The following is a 20,830-nucleotide window of genomic DNA, read 5'->3' on the forward strand; positions in this document are numbered from 1 at the left end:
TTGTTCAACAAGTGTTTATCTGTTCTTGGACAAAAATGGAACAAAGTACTGCTGTCCCTCAACTTTTCTTCTTTTCCCCTCTGACAAGCACAGCCATATAAAACAAAGAAACCAAAGCTACCAATGTATGACCCAAACTGTTTGTAAAGCATTCAGATACTTTTTAGTACCTTTCATCTGAGTATTAATTATTTTTATGGCAGTAGCCTATATATATTCTGCAGGTATACATGATTATCAATCAGGGAACACTAAAAATTATTTTGATTTGAAGCAGTACATTAGTGTTATTAGCAACTAATACAAACATCTCAGTGATGACCTTGCTGCACAAGCCTTCTACTTGCTTTGACCTGCAGCTAGCTTAAAAAAAACCTTTTATGGGTGATTCTACTTGCTAATTATCAGCAAAACCTCAAATGTTCAACACACTGCCTTTTCCCACAAGAAACCAGACTGATGTCAGTTTTAAACAAATGTAGCATCAAATTGTACCACTTGTACTCATGTTGAATAGTACCTTACTTAAATGCACAGTAAGGTGCTATTTAGGGCACATAAGGTTCTCAGTATCCGACCCATAATTAGCACTTGTTGGATATCCAGCTCTTAATGGATCAGATAAGATAGCTCCTTCAGTGATAGACAGACATGTAACTTTTCCTAACTGAAGTACTCCATTTAGACAGTTAAGGGTTCACTAGAGCAGGGTGAAGTACTCCTCATTAAACTTTAAAAATTAGCACTTTTCTGTACACAGATTTTAACAAGTCTGCTCATTATGCAATATATCCATACATGAATCAGCCTATGGATTGCTTGCAAACTATTCACCATTACTTGCATCAATTATTTCCTGTTCTTAATTAGCTAGTCATTTTGTGATTGGTCACCTGGTGATGTGGTAATATTTCAGCTGCTTAATTAGAGGATTTCCATACCCACCAATCTTCTAAGATGATTGCATACAAATCGAATACATAGCTGCATGAATTATGTTCAACACTGTCTCCTCACAAAAATGTAAAAATATGCTTGTATAAATAGTCACAAGATGTCAAATACAAGAGGCCATGCATGCTGTAGAAGCCAGTTCAGGATTTTATCTAAGAGAATGTTTATAATACTAGAGCAATATTTGGCCACTGTCATGGTCTACTGCTTGTATTATTGGTACCCATTAGACTGTTCACAGCTTTGTGAGAGATCTGCTATCAATTCAGTATTTGTCCCCCTTAAAAAGTTATTTTCTACATGTATGAATGGATATCACAATGCCGTGCTATGTCACATGAGGTTTTTTTATATTTTATTTTAAATGCAGAAGTACCAATGCTCAGATTAGACAGCAGTGCCAAAATTTTTCAAAGCAAATAACTGATTTAGAAGTAATTTTCTTGCTGATCAAGGTTCTGGTTCATAAGTGTGAACAACCTAGACAACACTAATAAGTATAACACAATGGGTTCCAGAAGGCAAGGGATCCCATTTGGAACTATTGCTAGGCTCGGGTCTGAAATCCTATTGCAGTTACTAGCAACCATTATATTTAAAAGCAACCTACTTTTCACTGCTCATAACTTTTCTGAAGTATACTTGGGGATTAAAGTTTCCATGCCTGAAAGTGTATTTTTAAAAAGAATTTCTGGCAGTTGTGCTCTGCCATTTGAATTATCGGAGGACAAAACCCCGCTCCATGTTAATTCATCTTCTGAAAACAAACCTTTTGTACAGAAAATGAATAAATCAATGAACTCTGGAAGTTTCAATTTCACATAAAAGTAGTCATCACTGAAGTGTTGTAACTTTGGTAGCTTTTGATTTTTAGTGTTTGCCTTCCAGAAGGCTCTTTTGTGGATTAATGGAACCCACAGGCCTACTTGCTGTCTTCTGCCTTTGTCTCACACCTCTGGAAAGGCTACAGAAGATCAGAACAATATGGCTGCTGTACTGTGCACATAGTGCATCTTTAGAAATTTAGAAGATTCAGTATGAAGAACAGGGGCAACCCCGAGGGAACTCCCATCCCAGCTACCTCTATGCAGGGTTGTTTACTGACTCCTTGGCTGAATGGAGGAGTGGCTTGCTCCTCCTGAAGATCTTCCTTGAGAATTACTAGAAACAACAGGTCTAACTGCTGCCTTCTGCTCCTGCCTCACCCTTCCTGAGAAAGAGGGGGAAGAGTACATGTTCCCCAGTGCATCAGCACAGTTGTACTGGATGACAAGGCAAGATTCCACTAATTTCTTAACTTTCCCTCCTGCATGCCCAGGGAGGGACATGCTGACTTGTGTTACAGAGGCCCATCAGTGGGTCACGACTCTGCTACAGCAACTTCTCAGGCCCCACAGACTCACTACACTTAGCACATCGCTGTCATAGCGTTTATCTATCAAGAAGGTCATGTGAGGTATCATACTGTCATCATAAGCATTAGGAGATGTATGGGTGTCATTCAAGAAGTCGTATATATGCACTAAAAATGTTTATCAACCCTGCCTTAGTAATAAAGTTCTCCTGAAAGAATGTTGATTTACCCCTTTGCCTAGATCTCTTATGTAAATTAGGCAGGATAAACCAAATACAGTGGAAGTACAAGAAGAACAAGTTAATAGGAGGATGAGAAAGCAGCATGGCATCAGCACACCAGAACACAAAGCAGTGGGGAACAAGGATCTTAACTGGAGGTATACTTCAAAAGCATACATTTCAAAAGGTATGCTGGACTACAAGCAGCATAACAAAGGGGTTCTTTTCCCATCACTGAGGAAACTAGAAGGACAGTCCTCCTTGCATCCATGAAATTTGGATCCTGGCTCTGAAGACTGGTGGCACAGAGTTTGCTTTAGAAGAAAAAATTATCTTAAATAAACGTCTAAGCCCGTTAAATGTTATGCTTAGTCTTTTAGAATCTTGTTATACTTTTGTTTTATTTGTAATCATTACAGTTTCCATTGTTCTGACTCGATACTTACTTGACGCTAAATTTAACAAAGAACAGATTCTTTTTACTATATAGTCATCTCAGGGTACGTCTACACAGCAAAGAAAAACCCATTCATGTCTCGGGCTCTGGCTGCAGGGCTGTTTCATTGCTGTGCAGACTTCCAGGCTCTCGAAATCTACACAGAAATAAAACAGTCCTACAGCCTGAGCCCACTGAGCCTAAGTCAACTGGGATAGGCCTGTTCCATGTTTTTCTTTGCTGTGTAGACATATCCTCAATGCTGTGACATTAAATAGAGTGTGCCTTCCCAGTTGAAATCAAGTAAGCTTGTGTGTACAGTGACTCTTTGGGGGCATTGGATTTGACAATTACTTTGAGTGTCCAGTGACGGGTACTGGACACTACAGGGGAACTGAGGCATACCAAGTGTTAACCTGTGAGGCAAAGTAAGGACTGGCAGAGTCCTGAGAACTTTGTCTCGGGTGGCTAACAGACTGTGACATTTGTCACTCAGTATAGCATCAGCAAGTCTGTAGCTGGGGAAGTGGGATATGTCACAAGACCCATGGAGATTATACTTTCTTTTGCACCACTATTCCTGGTACACATAGTAGATGAAAGGGAATAAAGGAAAGCCTTTCACCTCCTTAATCCCCTGCACTGGCTGGGTCAGATTGAGACCTGTACTGCAAAAGCTACCAAAAGCTACCCAGTTTTGATCTAGTTAACTCTGCCCTATCAAAATAAACTGTTTAGAAGAGAGAAAAACAGATTTCTAGATGGCCTCTGAAACTAATAAAATAAACTCAATTTTCACTGCTGTTGAACAATATATCTTCTATGCTTGGTCTCTTATAAGTCATTAGTGTATGGGCTTCTCTGCCTCCCCCAAGGTCTTGTCAGTTCTAATTGAATAAACTGAAGTTAATGTTTTCAGTCATCAGTTATGTATATTTGCAAAGAATCCCAGTTTCTCAGTTTTGTAGTCCAGCTCAGTAAAATTAACATCTATGTTGTCATGAAAACATTTAGAGTGCATTTCAGACATGGCAAATGGTTGTTTCTGTCAGCAAAGAATGTTTCAAGCATCAAGTTTCAAAGTGATAATTGTATTTACTGCATTTGTATTTATAAAGCAACGCATTGTATCACGCAGAAGTATGTGCTGTCCAAATAAGGTTATTAAATCGCTGTAATTACCCGTAAGAATCTTAAGCAATCCAAGATGTGGTATTGCCTTAAGGCAAGTGAGCAAACATGTCAAAAAAACACACTAAAAAAAGCTATTTAGAAAGGATTTGGAATAGCATTACGTACTTGTTGAACACTGATAAGCAACGACTGCAGTGAAGCCAAATATACAGATTCCAAATGCTATTCTTTATAGAAAGCATCACTCCCCCCACTCGTCCCCCACTTATTTTCAGCACTGATAAGATCCTCCACTTCTAATACACTCTGTAGCATATTCCATTTAGTAAAGGCTTCTGACTGAAAGTACTGATCTGACAAAAATCAACCAATTGGCAAAAAGGAGATATACTAGTAATCTGACCACTGTATGCCAAAACCTTTGGAAAGAGATGGCTAGAGTAAGAAAATTTTTGTAGGGGCCTAAAAAGAACCAGAGACCACCTTCTGAATTTATAAAGTATGCACTCAAATACTAAATGATAGACTGAGCTGAGTCTTGGTCCTATTTTTAAAATAGTTTTTATTATAAAGCGGATTTTAAAACTGTAGTCTTATAGTAGATAAACTTTATTTCAACATGGATGAAAGAAGTACACTGAAATAGTCTGCTGAAGACTTGAGTGGATACATTCTCATCTGAGAAAGTTAACCTATGCTCTCAGCCAAACCCAACTTTTACATAGCCACTTAAAAAGAGTAAGTGTCCTTATAATCTTTACACAGAGAAGTACCATTTTCTTCACATTAATTCTTAAAAGCTATTCCTGAATGGAGAGTGGCTATGAACTACATTTAACATCAAGCATCAGAATATTCAAAATACAACTGTAATTCATAACACAATTGTCTGTTCTTTGGATCGGTTTTGTAAAGGAGTAGTTAAGATACTGTTTATTTGGGAGTGTTAATAGGCAATTTTAGATCTGCATTTTGTAACAGAGGCAGACAAAAAGGGATAACTGTATAAAAAGGTGGATAAAGTCCCCTTTAGAATAACCGTGGTGTAATCAGAAATACACCACGACAAAGAAACTTGTATTCACAAATAGTTACGGAACAATAAACTGATTGAGCGGGGATTCCCTGCCTAAATCCAATTTGAGAGAGCAGTCCTAGTTTTTTTGTTTGTTTGTTTTTTTTTAAACAATTGTCCCATTATCTTGATATTGGCTCATAACTTCCATCTTTATGCACCTAACCTGTTTTATTTATGCTGTGATATTTTTACAGTAGAATATGAGTTTTTTCTGTATTGTTTTTAAAAGGTCAGTCAGTGAAAGGTACTAGACAGTTTGCCTGAGGACAGAACTCCTGTTAGTGCACAGACAGACACCAGAAATGCATCATCCAGCAAACAATCCTCACACATATACCAGAGACACAAGAAATAGGTAAAACTAGTACAATGCTCAGCATCCCTGCCTGCTTAGTCCTTGGAGTCTTTGCACAAACAAGTTTGTTTCTAGGTCCCCAGTCGCTGTGAAGGGTCATTTTCCAATGACACTGTAGGAGTCTGACTCTCCTCCCACCAGTTTATTACTAGTGTAACTATTAACTTCAATCAATTAGGCACATTTGACTATGAAGTGAGGGGTGGAAAAAAAAATCAGACCCTTTATCACCAGTGACAATGGGTACTCACATACTGCATTAGTTGCCAGGCACTTACGCACAAATAGCATCAACCAACAATCATAATGCCCATTCAAAACCCTTTTAGTTCTTAATAGGAAAGGCATCTTCCTAATAAGTTAAAGACGACTACTGTTCTATCCTTTGGCCAAGCAGAAGAGAGCCTGAACGACCACATCCTGGCCACAAGGGAGTGCTGCCTCCAGAGCATATTCTTCCCAATTCCACAGAAGCTCCACTGTGGCGGTGTTCAGAACACAAGATGATTGGGAAAAGGGACCGGGAAATCTCTGCCAGATCTCACTCATCCACCATAAAATCCACAGTGCACATCAGCACAAATTACTGCAGGCAGAGTTTGCAGGAGCTTACCCATTGGCACCATGGAAAACCCTCCCCTCCAAAAGGTGCTCCCCAGGAAGAGGTGGCTAGAAAATCCATTAGCCTAAGTCTTGTTCAGAGGAGTGACCAATCACAGCATGCTATAAACAAGCGGAAGAAGGGATGAAGTAATTACATGGGTCACTGACAGTGCTTTTCCAATACCTATTAGCTTTCATATTGCAGACCAAAGATGCTCAAAATTTCTGTAAGAGGTGTTCCTCTAAAGGCATCCAGAGATAGAAAGACATTATCCCAAATGAGGGGTGAAATAGGAAGGGGGATTTCAGAAGGGAAAAAGAGAACTTTGATATAGGCCAACAGAACAAGAAAAAGGGGAGAACAGATAACTACAGGAAGGGGAAGCTACTTAGATTTCTAAAATTCAACAAGGAGAAAGCAACAGAGAAAGAGAGAATATAAATCAAAGACCAAAAAAATCCAAACTTCTGAGAAATGGTAAGAAAGCAAATTAGGACAAATGAAAATAGAAAAGGAAAAAGAAGTGATGTGACATCCAGAGAAAGATCACTTGGAATAGGGATATTGTTTTAATATATTTTGCATGCTACATTTCTTTGTATTTTTCTACAAGCTACCCCATGTCTTAATTTGGGACAGCTAAAACAGTATCTACAGTTCTAATAAACAGTTAATAAACAGATTGAGACAAGTTTTAGCTTCCTAAAATTAGCATGTTAGGTTAAAAAGGGCTACTATAGTTTCTCCCTCTGTAGTCAGGCTCATAGTAATACACATTACAGTGCATGTATTATTATTTATATTTTGGTAGCACCACTGATAGTATAGTATAGGTGCATTACCCACCTATATGAAGGCAATACCCCTACCCCCCAAAATAACTTACATAGTAGAAGTACCTTACTACCTCAGCAATATAACAAAAGACAGAACATTGGGGAGATAACAGAGAAATACAAGTTAGATAATTAGGCCCTCTAACTAAACACCCTCCCCCTCCTTAGGGATTTAGCTTTAGCATAACTCTGACTTGGCTTCCTGACTAAAGAAATGCTCATTATGATAAAGAAAATTTACAATGAGGGCTGCAGAAGTATAGACACAGGTAACAACAATAGAAGTGCAGAAGTTTGGAATAATAGTGTTAACGGCTAAACCCTTGCCCAAAGCAAAACCATAACATCAATACAGAGTATTTTAAGAACATTTATCTGTAAATAAAAGAAAAGTTATGTAATTCAAGAGAATTATTACTTGCTTCATAGCTCTAACCACAGATAAGTATTTATAATTATGTGGTGAAGTAGATTGTATTTTAAGTAATTTCTCTTAATCCAATGAAATATGTTGTACATACTATTTCCTAGTAAAAACACTTTAACATAAATTTAAGTAGAAAAATATTTACACATTTTAAACATCAAATATACTATACCAACAGGCTCTCCTTAAAGGAAAAAAAGGAAGTTAAAACTCCATTTATATAGGGAATTTTCTAAAGTGGAACCAAGGGCATCACTCTGCTCAAAAACACACCTGAATCTGTTTGTGCTTAGTAATCAGTTATAAACCAATGAGTTGTAGCAGAAAAGTTGTTCCTTTATAAAAAAACAAAAACAAAAACAAAAAAAACCAAAACCCCAGAGTAAATCTATGGTAGATATTACAGCAATAGTAAAAATGTATATTTGAAGGAAATAGGTATATGAAAAAAAGCTTTGCTACAATGTCAGCAACAGTAACAAACATTCTGGGGGTTTTAAAAGAAAGTTTTTCTTTATAGCCAGCGTGGGCCTTTAAAACAAATGTTTTGCATGATAAGCTTTAACTCTAGAATAAAGCAGCAATTCTGTGTCTAATGAGCATAGGTAATTATTGCCTATTCTAGTCTCCTCTGAAAATTGGTGTGAAAATAATTAAATGTTAAAGCATATAAATCCAGTTTTTAATTTGTGAGAACAAGTTAATCCTCATTATGAAAACAGGTTCTAGAATACAAAATAATGTTTACAGACATGCTATTGAACTGTAGGTCTCTTCTACAAAATCACTTCCTACCAACATCCCTGTAACATACATTACTCCTTTATACATTTTTTATAAAAGACTTTTCTAACCTTTGAAACAAACACCTACTATTGTTAATTGCCTTGGTGATCATGTTGCTGGTTGTTGACCTCTATAGGTATCTCTCATTCTCAAAAAAGAGAATTCACCTGTTGACTCTTCCCATAAAAAGTGGGATTCCTGAGAAAAAGTAGCAATACTGAGTTGGAAAATAAGGGGAGGGGGCAAGCTAAAAGAAGGAAACTGGTAGGTAAATTAGGAGTTACTATACAGATTTTTTTTAAAAAAAAATAAGGGCCTGGTTCTTCAAACACAGGCATAAAGTTGAACACATATGTAAGTGATCAGGACTTAAATCAGCACTTGTGAAGAGGGAGGGGGATTCTTTGAGGTAACTAATTTGGAGATAGAATTCTCAGCAAATGATGCAGACGTTACCCCGAGGATCAGAATTTTAGGTTCCTGAGAGGCTGTGTGTATTTTGGAGTGATTGCAGTTTGTCTTCTTACTAGGCTATTAAGAGCCTGATTCTGCACTGGCTTACACTGTATGAGATCACTCACACAGCTGTGCAAAGTGCTGTTAAATGCTACCTAATGTGACAAGTTCCAGAGGGGTAGCTATATTAGTCTGTATACAGCAAAAACAATGAGAGTCCTGTAGCACTTTAAAGACTAACAAATTTCTGCAGGCACAAGCTTTCATGGGCTGCAACCCACTATGTCAGACTGCATCTGATGAAGTGGATTGCAGACCACGAAAGCTTATGCCTGCAGAAATTTGTTAGTCTTTAAAGTGCTACAGGACTCTCATAGTTTTTACCTAATGTGAGTCACTGTTTTGCATTCACTTTACACAGCTGTAACTGACTATACAAAGTGCAAGGCAATGGAGAATTAAGTCCTTTATTTTAGAAGATTAAATGTGGGGTTAGGAGTGGATACAGTTTGTGATGTGGTGTTGGTTTTTAAACTTATTAGAGGCCTTGGACTAATTAAGATGTGGTAGGGAAGGAGGCTCTTTGGGTGCTTTGAAAACATAAAGTGTTCAAGGTGGGGTTACATGGTATTTGCTTTATCTACTGTTGAAAACAGACTCTGAGCATACCTGTGCAAATGAATTTTGCCTGCTCACATTTAGGTGTAATTGGATCTGGGTGCAGTTAAGAGTAGTCATGAAGGAGTTTGTAGTGAGCACGAGAGGGATGTTTTATAGATGTACATAGGGGGTGTGTATAATACAAAATAAGCGTGTATGCCATGCTTCCATAAATGGATACCTAAAGGTAGGCTTCTTAATCTATATTTAGACACCTTTAAAGTGCAGGGGAACTGAGGGATGATCAGCACCTTTTAAAATTGCACAATTTGTTTATGTACCTAAAGCCCTAATCCTGATATGAGCTGTATTTGAATTGACTCCTGCATCCATGTGAGCTCCTTTGTCTGAGCTGTGACAGCTTCATTGTAGGATGGGGGCCTGAATGTGGATTTAGCAGCCTAACTTTAGGCACTTATTTTTGCAAATCTTTGCCAACCCATTTTAATCTTTTATTAAGTCACTCATCATTGCGATGATACACATTTTTAAAGACAGGATTTTAAAGCGGTGCAAGATCATATTACCATTACTTGTGCATATGAATAAGAGATTAAGTTCAGTGGTTCATACTCTGGTTCTGCTTTTTCAGTTTTAAACAAAAAGGCAAGTTGCTTAAAGAGAGAGGGACACCTACTTGATTTCAGAACAAATCTTAATTTTCTGAAGGATGGCATTCATAAGAAAGCTAAGGGGGAAAGTATTTAAGTAAAATATAAGGTTGATACAGTCCTTATAATTAAATATAAGATGGGTTCTTCTCACTTTTTTTACTTTCTAGAATAAGCATGCATTTTGGAACAAATTTTGTTATATTAAAAAACATTGGGCTATATTGTTTGTACAGATAGCTATTTATATTTCCTAATCAATATGCTACACTTCTGTATATTCAGACAACTAAAATTCAAAAGGCTTATCTATTGATATAGTCTTTAAATATAAACCAGCACCTCTTTTCTTTGTAGCTGAAGATCATGCTGTTTACAGCAATATCCTACAGCCATACTACCTTTGCCTGTAATCTCACTGGCTCTTACAAGACAAGTGGTCGATCAAGGCAGGATCCAAGCTGTGGTCTGGGTTCATGGACACACAGTCAAAGAATCCATAGTGGGGGCAGGGTCAGTGCCTGAGAGTGCTGCGGTCCAATATAGAAACTAGAGAGCATGAAGAAATATCGGCAGAGTACAGGGTCAGGAGTGTCATGAGCACTTTGATTTGTTGTGGCTGGCCCTTTAGTTTGCTAGAGGCCATTTGGCTGAATTCTATTGAGATCCCATTCATGCTTAATTCTCCACCAGTTAACCAGTTTAAGGCTTGGTCAGTACTTAGAGGAAAGACTCCAAGGTGTTGAAGGAAGTGATAATGGTAACTTAGGTAGCTCTGATCTTTCATAGTCATTAAGGTATTAATGCTTCAGCATGGATTTAGGGGATATTATACTATTGGGGTTCCTGAACACTCTTAGTCACCAAAGATCGATAGCACTTACCATAAAAATATTGCTGTTTGTTTGGCTCTGGTGTTTTGGTCAAATTTCAGTTTAGTGAGCATCTTTAGTTTCTGCTTGTTTTAATGTTTTCATTGGTTCCAGCACCATTCCTCGTAATAGCCAAGATTTTGGAAATATGGATGTTCAAAGTATATGGATTGAGGAAGCCTCACTTAGGGCCCAAATAAGTAGCCTGATTTTCAAAGGTAACTCACATCCAGAAATTCCCATTGAATTTGATCAGTGGGACCGCCTGGATGCGTAGCACTTTAGAAAATCAGGCCACTTATTTAGGTGCCTACATATGGATCAGGAAGACCAACTTTAGCCACCCATTCTAAAAAATCTTGGCCTATATATATTATATTATCTTGTTAACACAGATGCAGAAATGTCTTTGAACATGGTAGAAACATTTTAAGTGCAGCTACTGAATATTTTGCCTATTCAAATTTACTTCTGCAGTTCCAGCTGGATTCATTATTTTTCCTTCTTGAACTATTGTGTGATGTTGCTATGTGCTGTTAAACTGTTTTTTATATTCCATCCTGAAGATGGCTGCTTTTCAGTGGGAAGGTGGAAGAATGGAAGTGCAGTTCTTTGGAAGCCTTCATAATGAAGCATGCTATACTAATGTAAGAGATACTTGTAGTACAATAGCTGTGATTTCTCTTAAAATGGAGACTTAAAATTCAAGTTTGTGATTTGTTTTGATAAATAAAAACCCGGACAAGATTTAGAGATGGACTCTAGGTCAAGTTTCAAATTCCCACAAAGTCTGAGAGGATTCAAATCTTTGCTTTAGCCTGCCTCTAACAAGAAGTTCTTAATAACTGACTAAATAATAGTAATACTTTCACCATTCACCCTGAAAGGTATGTGTTAACTAAATAACTAGACTGAAAGGACTTTATACTGCCCTCTGGTGTTATTCAATAAAGAAATACATTTGTCAAAATTCTCTTTGCCTGACTTGTGATAGAGTGACCTCTTCAGTAAAGTGGATAAGATTACAATAAACCCCCATGAAGAATTTTATTGGCATTGAAAATAAATTGTTAATGCAAGATGGAGCACATTTTCAAAATCTTCCCCCGTCTCTTAAGTCACCGTTCCATTCTTGACATTAAATGAAAAAGCCATTGTTTCTGCAGGATTCACAAAGGATCATGATTTAGTACCTCACGCACTCTACTGCAGGCACTATGCTGACAAATGTTTTTGGGTTTTTTTGCATCTCTTCTATTGTCCCAGGACAAAGAGTAACAAAGCTATCACCAACTGAATATATAGCTATATAAAAAATCTACTGGGGGTAGACCAGGAGTGTAAATTAATGGGTACTGCAAAATTAAGGCACTTTTTTTTTTTTTTAAAGTCATGTCTGTTAAAGTGAAGAACTCACTTTATGTAGCTTCTTTGCATACACCACTGACTGGATGAATTTAATAGCAATGCCAAAGTGCTATGAAAACATCTAAGGTTTTTGCACGTATCTTCCATTGCTGTGAGTTTTTCATGGATGACTCCATAGCTGTGGGTCAGAATAATTATAAGACTGACACCTCTTTGTTCTGTTAGATAAAATAGCAATGAGATGCTGTAATGTTGGTGTATCTTTGCTATCCTAACATTGCATCTTCACTGAGGACTGATATCATATACAGCATTTTACTTTTAGGTCACTGTTTGATTCCAGTTCTGCTCAGCAGTGATCTAAAAGTTACCAGTTGATGATTATGTGCTATATGCATTAAGTGCACTTAGAATATTTCTACCATTTTACTGGTATGAGTGAGATTCCATATACATATTATAGTTTATTATCTTTGGATAGGTACTCACAGCCTAGGATAGGTGACTAGACTTATATTTTATAAATCTGAAGAGTTAAATTAACAAGCATATTAGGTGAAAACTGGTAAAAATATTCAAATCAGTAGAAACTTTCAGTGTATCTGTATCATCTGTTTTACTCTAGTACATTAATACAGCTTGACTATCTTCTTTCTATTCAAGCCAAAATAAAACAATTAAAGACTAAGCTTATTTTCTGGTTTCAAACCTTTTCACATTCCCTTCCTTTAAGGCCTGTTGTTTTTAGACTATTCATTCTCACTTGCTTTTCAATTTAACAAAGTACAGCTGCTTTGAAATACTTTAATGAATAATAGTGTGTGTTAAAATCATGTCAAAAATATGTTGCTCTGCAAAAAACTGCTTTGATCTGTCCGGATTTTCCTTGTTAAGGATGCTTAAGAAAACATCTGATTTAAGTTCTGACTCAAAGACAAAATATTGTCAGAAACCTTTCCAAGAAATGCCCAGGTCTGCAAGTTGCAATTACCCTCCACTTCCACTGGCTTCAAAAGGATTTGAAAGCTCTCAGCACCTTTCAGAAGTTGCTCAACTCCCTTATAATTGTGTCTCTAGCTATTAGAAATGTAAAACTAGAAGTTTCATAATGACAGCTAACAACTATGATTTAGCTACTAAGAATACTGGAGGAAATTTTTATTACAGTAGACATTTCTGTGTGCCCATCAAACAAAAAAATAAAGGCTCAAAATTCCAACACGCTGGAGGAAATGTTTTGATACAGGGACCATCTTGATATATTCTCAGAATGTCTCTCACTGAAAGTCTTTTGGTTGGAGGTGAGAAAATTAGGAAAGTTATTTCAGATTATTTATCCAACTTCCTGTTATGCAGTGAGGGAAGTGTTCTGACTGATTGACAGAAATGCAATATATACACTTATTTATAATCTTTGTGACTGCGGCATTTAAGGACCAAGTTGTGAACCCCTTACTTACATGGGTGGGACACTAGTCTTGTAAGTAGTCCTACTGAAGCCAATCCTGGGCCTGGTTCTGCCACCCTTACTTGGATTGAGTAGAACCTTACTACTGCAAGTAGAAATTAATGCAAATATTTGCAGCGTAATACTCAAGGTGAATAATGGGGGTAGAATTTGTCACTTCATTTATTTATTAGTAAAACCACTTGGCTCATAGCATGTACTGGTAGAATTTTCTTGTACATTACCTTTGAGCAGGTCCATGGTGATGCTCTTCCCCAAGAGTAAAATTAGAAGATGACATCAGCCATTGCCTGTGACCATTTTAAACGGCCATGCACCTACCTGACGTGAGGCGTTGGGTTTCCAGTAACTCTGCACGCCAGCAGCACTTTGCTTCCTTCAGCCACTTCCTGGCTCCTGAGTTTCTGGGTAAATCGAGGAGCTGAAGAATGATAGCTACCCATATTGGTGAGCTCATGGCGGAAGGCAGTTTCACTTTGCTGAGTGACATTCTTCTGGTCAGGGAAGGGCTCTCTATTGTGGTGAGCCTCAGGTAACTTTGCCTCAGGTTTGGTCTCTTGATATGCTTTGCCAGGGCTCTGATTCACTGAGGCATTTGTCATGGCTGATTGATTTTTTTTCGGAGACAGGTATCCACTGTCTGGAGAAGAGGAGTCCCCATCAGGACTTCTGCCTCTTGCCTTTGCTGCTTCTCTAAATATGGAAGAGAGTTCTTCAATGAACATGGCAGCCTTGTCACACAGTTTATTCTTCAAAGGAGCATCCCCCTGGCACACTGAATTGGACTGGGGGATTGTCTTTTGCATACTTGGACCACATCTCTCTGCATTTTTGAGACTCCGAATAAAGCTGGGGCTAGCAGTTAGTGCGGGTGAGATGTTGGCCTGCCTCCCAGTGACAGTGTTAATGCTGCTTGCTGCTGCCTGAGAGGATGTGGGTGGTTGCTGTTTCTGTTGCTCTGGGAGGGTTTGAGCTGTGCTGAATAGTGCAGTTGGGCTGCTCTCTTGAGGCGTCCCCAAAACTTCTTGCTCATGCACTTTGGCCTTCCTAGAAGCAGCATATGCTGATGAGTTTGGACAAGTGTTGAAATAATGAGCGAACTTCTGCTCTGCATTCTGCTTCTCCTTCACTGAACTAGCAATAGCTTCTCTGGCTAGGTCAAGACTTTTACCTATCTCCTCCTTGCTGAGAAATGCAGATAGCTCATTTGAAACCTCTCCATCCTGTATGTCTGATAGGGAATCATAAAAAAAGTCATGGAAGGAGGACACCTCTGACATGTTTTCAGAGTAACCCTCCTGGGCTTTTTTCTCTTCAGAGTAAGCCTCCTTCAGCGTTAAGGATAGAGGTACCACCTGCTCACACCTTCTGTCTTGCATGCTGGAAGAAAATGCACATAATTTTTAAAAGGAGTGTGACAATAAAACAAACACGATATATGCTTGTGTCAATGAATGGTAGATTCAAAAATACTTGTTAGTATTTCATTTCCTTCATTGCTGTTGGAACATGTATGTTCTTTGGTAGCATCATTATATAAACTGATAATTTAAATAAATGGAATATCAGACTACCATGTACTATCGATACTGTAAAGCAACATTGAAGGAGTGCGATTTATGCATATATCTTGCAAGTCATTCTGTACCAAGTAACTTCTGTACAAATGACAAAAGTGTCCACAAATCCCACAGATTTTCTACAGTATTTCATTCCTTGCTTGTTCTTTGGGGGTAGAGTAAACCTCATTCTCCAAGTGGAATGATATGCAAAAGTTCCATGAGTTGAAGCTTGTTTGGTTTCCTGAGCACTATATTGGTGACAACTTGGCTCCAAGAATGGTAACTGCTTCTGATGACTATTAATTCAGCTGAACAACAGAGTTTAAAATATCCTTGATTGTCATGACCACACACACACACATTATATGTGTGTGTGTATATATATATATAATTCATTTCCATGGGAGTTTAATTTCTTAAAACTTGATTGTTTAAAAGTTTGCATGTTCATAGTGTGCCCTATTCCATTTCTTCAGGGATAAATGGCTTGATAGTCATGAGATGCACTTGGATGTATTTTACATTGGCTCATGAAAGCTCCAATTACTTCTAGTTACTTCACTGCGGCTTACCCAGCAGATAATCATTAGCTTACTGATTGATTGACTTCTCGGACTAGTATATCTCTTCTTTCTGCATGTTCTACCAGTGGATTACAACTAAGCACATAAAAGGGAAAACAGGGAAACCAAAGAATTTGTCTTTGCTCAACAATTGAAGCACAGTTTTATAGAGTGGATTGATAAGGTTAGTCCTTAATTTAATTAGGTTGGCTCTTTCCCTTTATCCCTGTTTACAAGGCAACACATCTAGCAATCATGCCAATATTCTTTCAACAAAATCTAAAAACTATATACACTATAACTGGTTACAATCTAGCAGTTTTAGAAAATAACCAGAGAAGCCAAGCAAAACAGTTGATCTAGAGGCTCAGCTGTTAAGGCAGCTGGATGAATGCCAGGGAATCAAGAGTTAAATTTGGAGAGTGTGTGTCTCTGGAACACTTAGTAATTTTTTAAAACTTCATATTCACATGAATAAATATGCTACTTCGTTAAATGGATAATTTGTTGTTATAAATTATATAAATCACAAGCATATCTTTACCTGAATCTGATTCACATGGTTTCCAATGTGAAATGTAACATAAGGGGCTAAATTCTCCTGACTTTCACCCTATGCTATTCTGTTCTCTTAGTGGGGTATGGCTCAGGGCAGAATTTGGCCCTTTGCCTCTCACCATAACAGAGATTGGTTAGTTTCTAGTAAAATGCACACATCCTGAACACATGCTACCATTATTTGAGCTTTATGTCATTCTGTATCTTTTTAGATAAAAATAGTGGTTTACACATGGTAGTTACATACTGAAAGTCAACATTTTCAAAGTCAGGTGCCTAAAGTTAGGCATCTAAATCCATAGTGAAGTATCTAGATAATTGGCTGGATTTTCAGAGGTGCTAAGAACATCAATGAGAACTGCAGGTTCTCAGCACCTCTGAAAAATCTCGCTACCTATTTTAGTGCCTAAATATGGATTTGCATGTTTAACTTTAGGCATCTAAGTTTGAACATTTTGGTTTAAAGACATCTTTTTTAATTTATATTGTATTATATAAATCCACTGTAAAACAGGGAATCCAAAGTTTCCTTTAGAACTTGCTTTTTTAAAATCAGAGCTAAATGACGTTAAAATAACACTAACCCTATCAAGTAGCACATAAAATCATAATAAGAAATATCTAATGCTATTTCTAGCCTCTGTTGGCTAGACAACAGAATAATAATAATGGTGCTGTGCACTTACCTCTAATGCATGTATTCACCATTATTAATGCGTTATCATTTTAAAGACAACATGGAAAATAAAATTTTGCATATATATTATTTGGAATGTTTAACTTTACTGATGATGTACCATAGAAATAATTTGTGCATAATATAATGTGATATTTATCTTGTCTTATACAAAATAAGACAGATGCTTTGCCCTTTAACATGGTAAAAATAATCCATTAAAAATCTGTTGTGTTACAGTGGCAGTCATTTTCACACTTTTAGAAAGTACATGAAGAATTCATCAGTTTAAAGCATTAAATGAATAAACAGTAAGGTATAGAGTAACCATGGAAAATAATTTTACAGATCTCACTCCCTCATTGTAAAGAAAAAAGAAATACTAAAGAAAAATACAAGCATCTTAAAATTTGGGAAAACTGTGTTAAGAAAATAATTTTAAAAATTCAAAACAAAACCAAGCCCTCTCAAACAAGTAACACAGTTTAAGGGAAATTTCTTATGATGTCTCAAAAACAAATAAATACTTATTTTGCTATGGATTTTGCTATTATTCCCTGAGAACAATTAATTACATTCACTAAAACATACATTACAGACCTTATGTATGTTAGGCCAGTTTGAAGAGACTCATATAATTAATTTCAGGAAAGGCTGCTTTTTCCTTCTTCACTTAAGAAAGCTGAAAGTTGCTTTAGCTGTTCACTAAAGATTGCTTGGTCCTCAGTAAGCATCAAGGAGAGTGGGGCCTGTGAGTTACATCTGTCCTCTGTGACACTGTATTTTTACCCTACTCTTCTATATTTGGCAACTGAACTCATGTTTCAGCAGACTGCCACTGTCTGGAATTCCAGCAGAAGGGATGTTAGCCCTGGAAGCCAGAACAAGTTCTGTGCACTTGGTGCTTAGAAACTCAAGGAACTTAACATTGAAATGTTCCATTTTTGTTGTATTCTAGTCAGGATCTCAGTCTGTTCTTTTACATTATTCAGGAATTTAAAAATATGAACTTGCTCACAGTCTAAGTGCTTCCATTCACCACATATAGAAAGTACAGTCTGTGGTTTGATTTACAGGGGTTAAAAAAGAAGGGGGGGGAGGGGTTCCTTATAAGGAATTTTATCTTAACATCTGTGTTTTATTTTTACCACATTAAATTTTAAAAAATCAGCTTTTGTATTAAAAATAATTGTAAATTAGTCAGTAGATGTTATATATAAACAAAATCTTCTAAAAAGAGAAAAATATTATACTTAATTTAGATATGTGATTAGAAATAGTACCTTATTTCCATCATAATTTCTTGATGGAAGATAGACGTCCAGGTCAAGAGTGTCAATCATCTTATTAAGGTGTGGCCCTATCAGCACAAGACAAACCAATTTACTACTGTAATAGTTAACACTCAAAAATGATGCTGATAAAAATCTCATACATTTACCAGCAAATGAAACAAGTTACACAAAGAAAATATAGTTGATTCAGCATTACATTCCTCTGTTGTATGCTAAGCAGCCACAGGTCCACTTTCTTGTATTGTCCATGTTCAAGAAGAAGTTTTGCTTGATTAAAGACTTCATTGAGAGTTTTGTCTGAGTATTGTGTCAAAAAATGCACCTGTAGCTTTCTAGAGTTCATATACTTCATTTTTTCTTTGGTTAATTTGTATATTTCTTTCTTTCTTCATATCTACAATCCATTTTTGTTAACTAGAGATACAGTAGATAACCAATATTCATCGGTGAATTCACTGAGATTTTTCCCAATTGTCTGAAGTAGTGTTGTAGCCATGTTGGGCCAAGAATATTAGAGAGACAAGGTAGGTGAAGCAATATTTTTTTATTGGTGCAATAAAAAATGTTATCTCACCCACTTTGTCTCTCTCGTTTTTCCCAGGCTCATTTTGACTGATACCACTACCCTGCCTACCATGGGAAATTGGATTGTCTACTGATGATATAGCTGCATCATTCGTATTAATACCATAATAACAATAAATAATAAACAAATAATATCTTATTGTATACCTTTCAACAAGAAAGATCCTAAGGCACTAACAATCTATGTTCAAATACATCTGGAGTGATATATTGTAGCTTTTAACCATACATAGTGGCATAATAAACATCTTAGGACAGAAATTAGTATATGGATCTTGGTTAATACAGTTAATAATTGTGTTCATTTTGTACTATGGCCCCATTTTGGTACTTCAGGATCTTTACTTTGTTGTGATTACTATTAAGAAAAATCATCATTTATACAGTATCATTAAATGTGTGGGCTATTTTACAGTAGGTTGAGTGTACCAAACACAGAACAGAAATCCTGGTCTGAGAAGTTTACAGACTAAGGTCCCAGTCTTGCATTCACTTGCCCACGTGTTTAGTATCACAGATGTGAGTGGTCTTGTTGAAGCCAATGGCACTGCTCATGTGCATAAAGGAAAGACCATATCTAGGTGAGTGCGAGATAGGAACCAAGACTTGCAAACTGTTTGCAAGTTTAGGTCTTAAATTCGTGAGTAGGTCCAATACAAAGGTCCAGTCCTGCAACCATTTAGCACCATGTGCACTACTTACCCATCACGTTGAATAAAAACTGGGTTCTGTATTAAACATGAACAAGTGCTATAGCAGAGCTTCTTCATTTTGAAAAAGCATACTCAGTTGTCATTTCCTTTTAAAAAAAAAGAGGTGCAGTCACTTAGGTGCTGTTGCACCCCCTGGCTTGAAGTGGTTTCCATTATATACAGGGTTTCCAGGCTGGTTCAATGGCTTTCAGCACCCCTACTATAAAAACTGTTCCAACACCCTTGCGCAATCTTTCCCTCACTTTAGTTCTCTCCCCCATTTGGAATTTACATTGATCATAAGTAAACACAAATGTGCTTGATTCCATTTCGAGTTCTGTTAAGATACAAGATTTTGACCTCATCTACATTACAATTTTTAACTGAGATTTTAATTAGTTAATGACATGTGTGGCTCTAAACATGGTCTGTGTCCATATATAATTATTAATTAAAAAACAAAAAAACCTTCATGTTACATTAGTTAAGGTTGCTTTAATCAATAAACAAAACCAGAGAAAATTAGGAAATAAAGTTAAAGAATAAAAAGCGTTAAATATTGAAAGTCAAGTACTCTCAAGTTAGGAAATAAAAGAAAGAATATTGCTCATTCAATCTTCATTTGCCCCCTTCTGTGGTGTGCATTATGATACAATCTTTAATTACATGATCTATTATTATTATTTTATTACAAAGGACACCTATCTTGTTCAGAGCAAGAGGACAAATCTGCTCTGAGGATGAATTGGGACTATGTAGTGAAGGAGGCTGTTGTCTGTAGGACTATTGCTTCATTTGTTGCAGAAGCTGGAAGGTTTGTAGTGGAGGCAGGAGCTAGCAGGAAGATAAGGGATGGTCTTGTGGTTAGTGTAATTGAATACCACCCATGAGACGAAGATTCTGTCCCTGCCTCTGCCACTGAGTTCCTGTGTGAGGCTGGGCAAGTCATTTACACTAAGTTTTTCACAGGTAGTCACTTCTGCATGTAATTAAAGACTGTACTATAATGCAGACATACAAGGGCACTGAATTAAGCTTGTCTGGGTAACTTGAGAATGCATGACTTTGTAACCTTTCAATCCTTAATTTTTTATAGTTTAGTTCATTGATGAGAGCAACCTTGACTAAGATTAAACCAAGTTTTTTGTTTATGAATTTCCTTGGTTTTTAATAAAAAGAAAAACTTTTATATATCGATGCCTAGTTAAATAATAAAGCACTTACACATTTGTTGTCTTCAATGTATTTTTGCCATTGTTTATCTTTGTGATGCTCCATA

At 36.9% G+C, this 20,830-nt stretch overlaps 1 protein-coding gene and 2 long non-coding RNA genes across 11 annotated transcripts in view; 2 read left to right on the forward strand and 1 right to left on the reverse strand.

Annotated features, from left to right (window-relative positions):
* Positions 1–17,706, reverse strand: part of PALLD (palladin, cytoskeletal associated protein) — a 290,199-nt gene extending 272,493 nt beyond the window's left edge. For 5 of the 9 annotated variants that reach the window (XM_067551761.1, XM_067551759.1, XM_067551763.1 and 2 more), the window contains exons 1-2: positions 17,580–17,706; positions 13,942–15,000 (exon numbers count right to left, since the gene is read on the reverse strand). In XM_067551761.1, coding sequence (XP_067407862.1) covers positions 13,942–14,999 — 1,058 coding nt within the window. In that variant the 5' untranslated portion in view covers position 15,000; positions 17,580–17,706. Of the gene's footprint in view, positions 1–8,253; positions 8,386–13,844; positions 15,028–17,579 lie in introns of those variants that run through there. The other 4 variants (XM_067551760.1, XM_067551765.1, XM_067551767.1 and 1 more) reach the window with 4 other exon arrangements.
* LOC137155474 (uncharacterized) lies at positions 11,350–14,090 on the forward strand. Its single transcript, XR_010920484.1, has 2 exons — positions 11,350–11,431; positions 13,855–14,090. It is a non-coding gene; the product is annotated as an uncharacterized lncRNA (long non-coding RNA).
* LOC137155473 (uncharacterized) lies at positions 15,314–19,025 on the forward strand. Its single transcript, XR_010920483.1, has 3 exons — positions 15,314–15,929; positions 18,693–18,798; positions 18,876–19,025. It is a non-coding gene; the product is annotated as an uncharacterized lncRNA (long non-coding RNA).
* The last annotated feature ends 1,805 nt before the right edge of the window (positions 19,026–20,830 follow it).

The sequence above is a fragment of the Emydura macquarii genome, unplaced genomic scaffold (genome assembly GCF_026122565.2).
Source record: "Emydura macquarii macquarii isolate MOO-44397 ecotype Brisbane River unplaced genomic scaffold, CSIRO-AGI_Emac_v2 contig_1363, whole genome shotgun sequence".
Lineage (NCBI taxonomy): Eukaryota > Metazoa > Chordata > Testudines > Chelidae > Emydura > Emydura macquarii.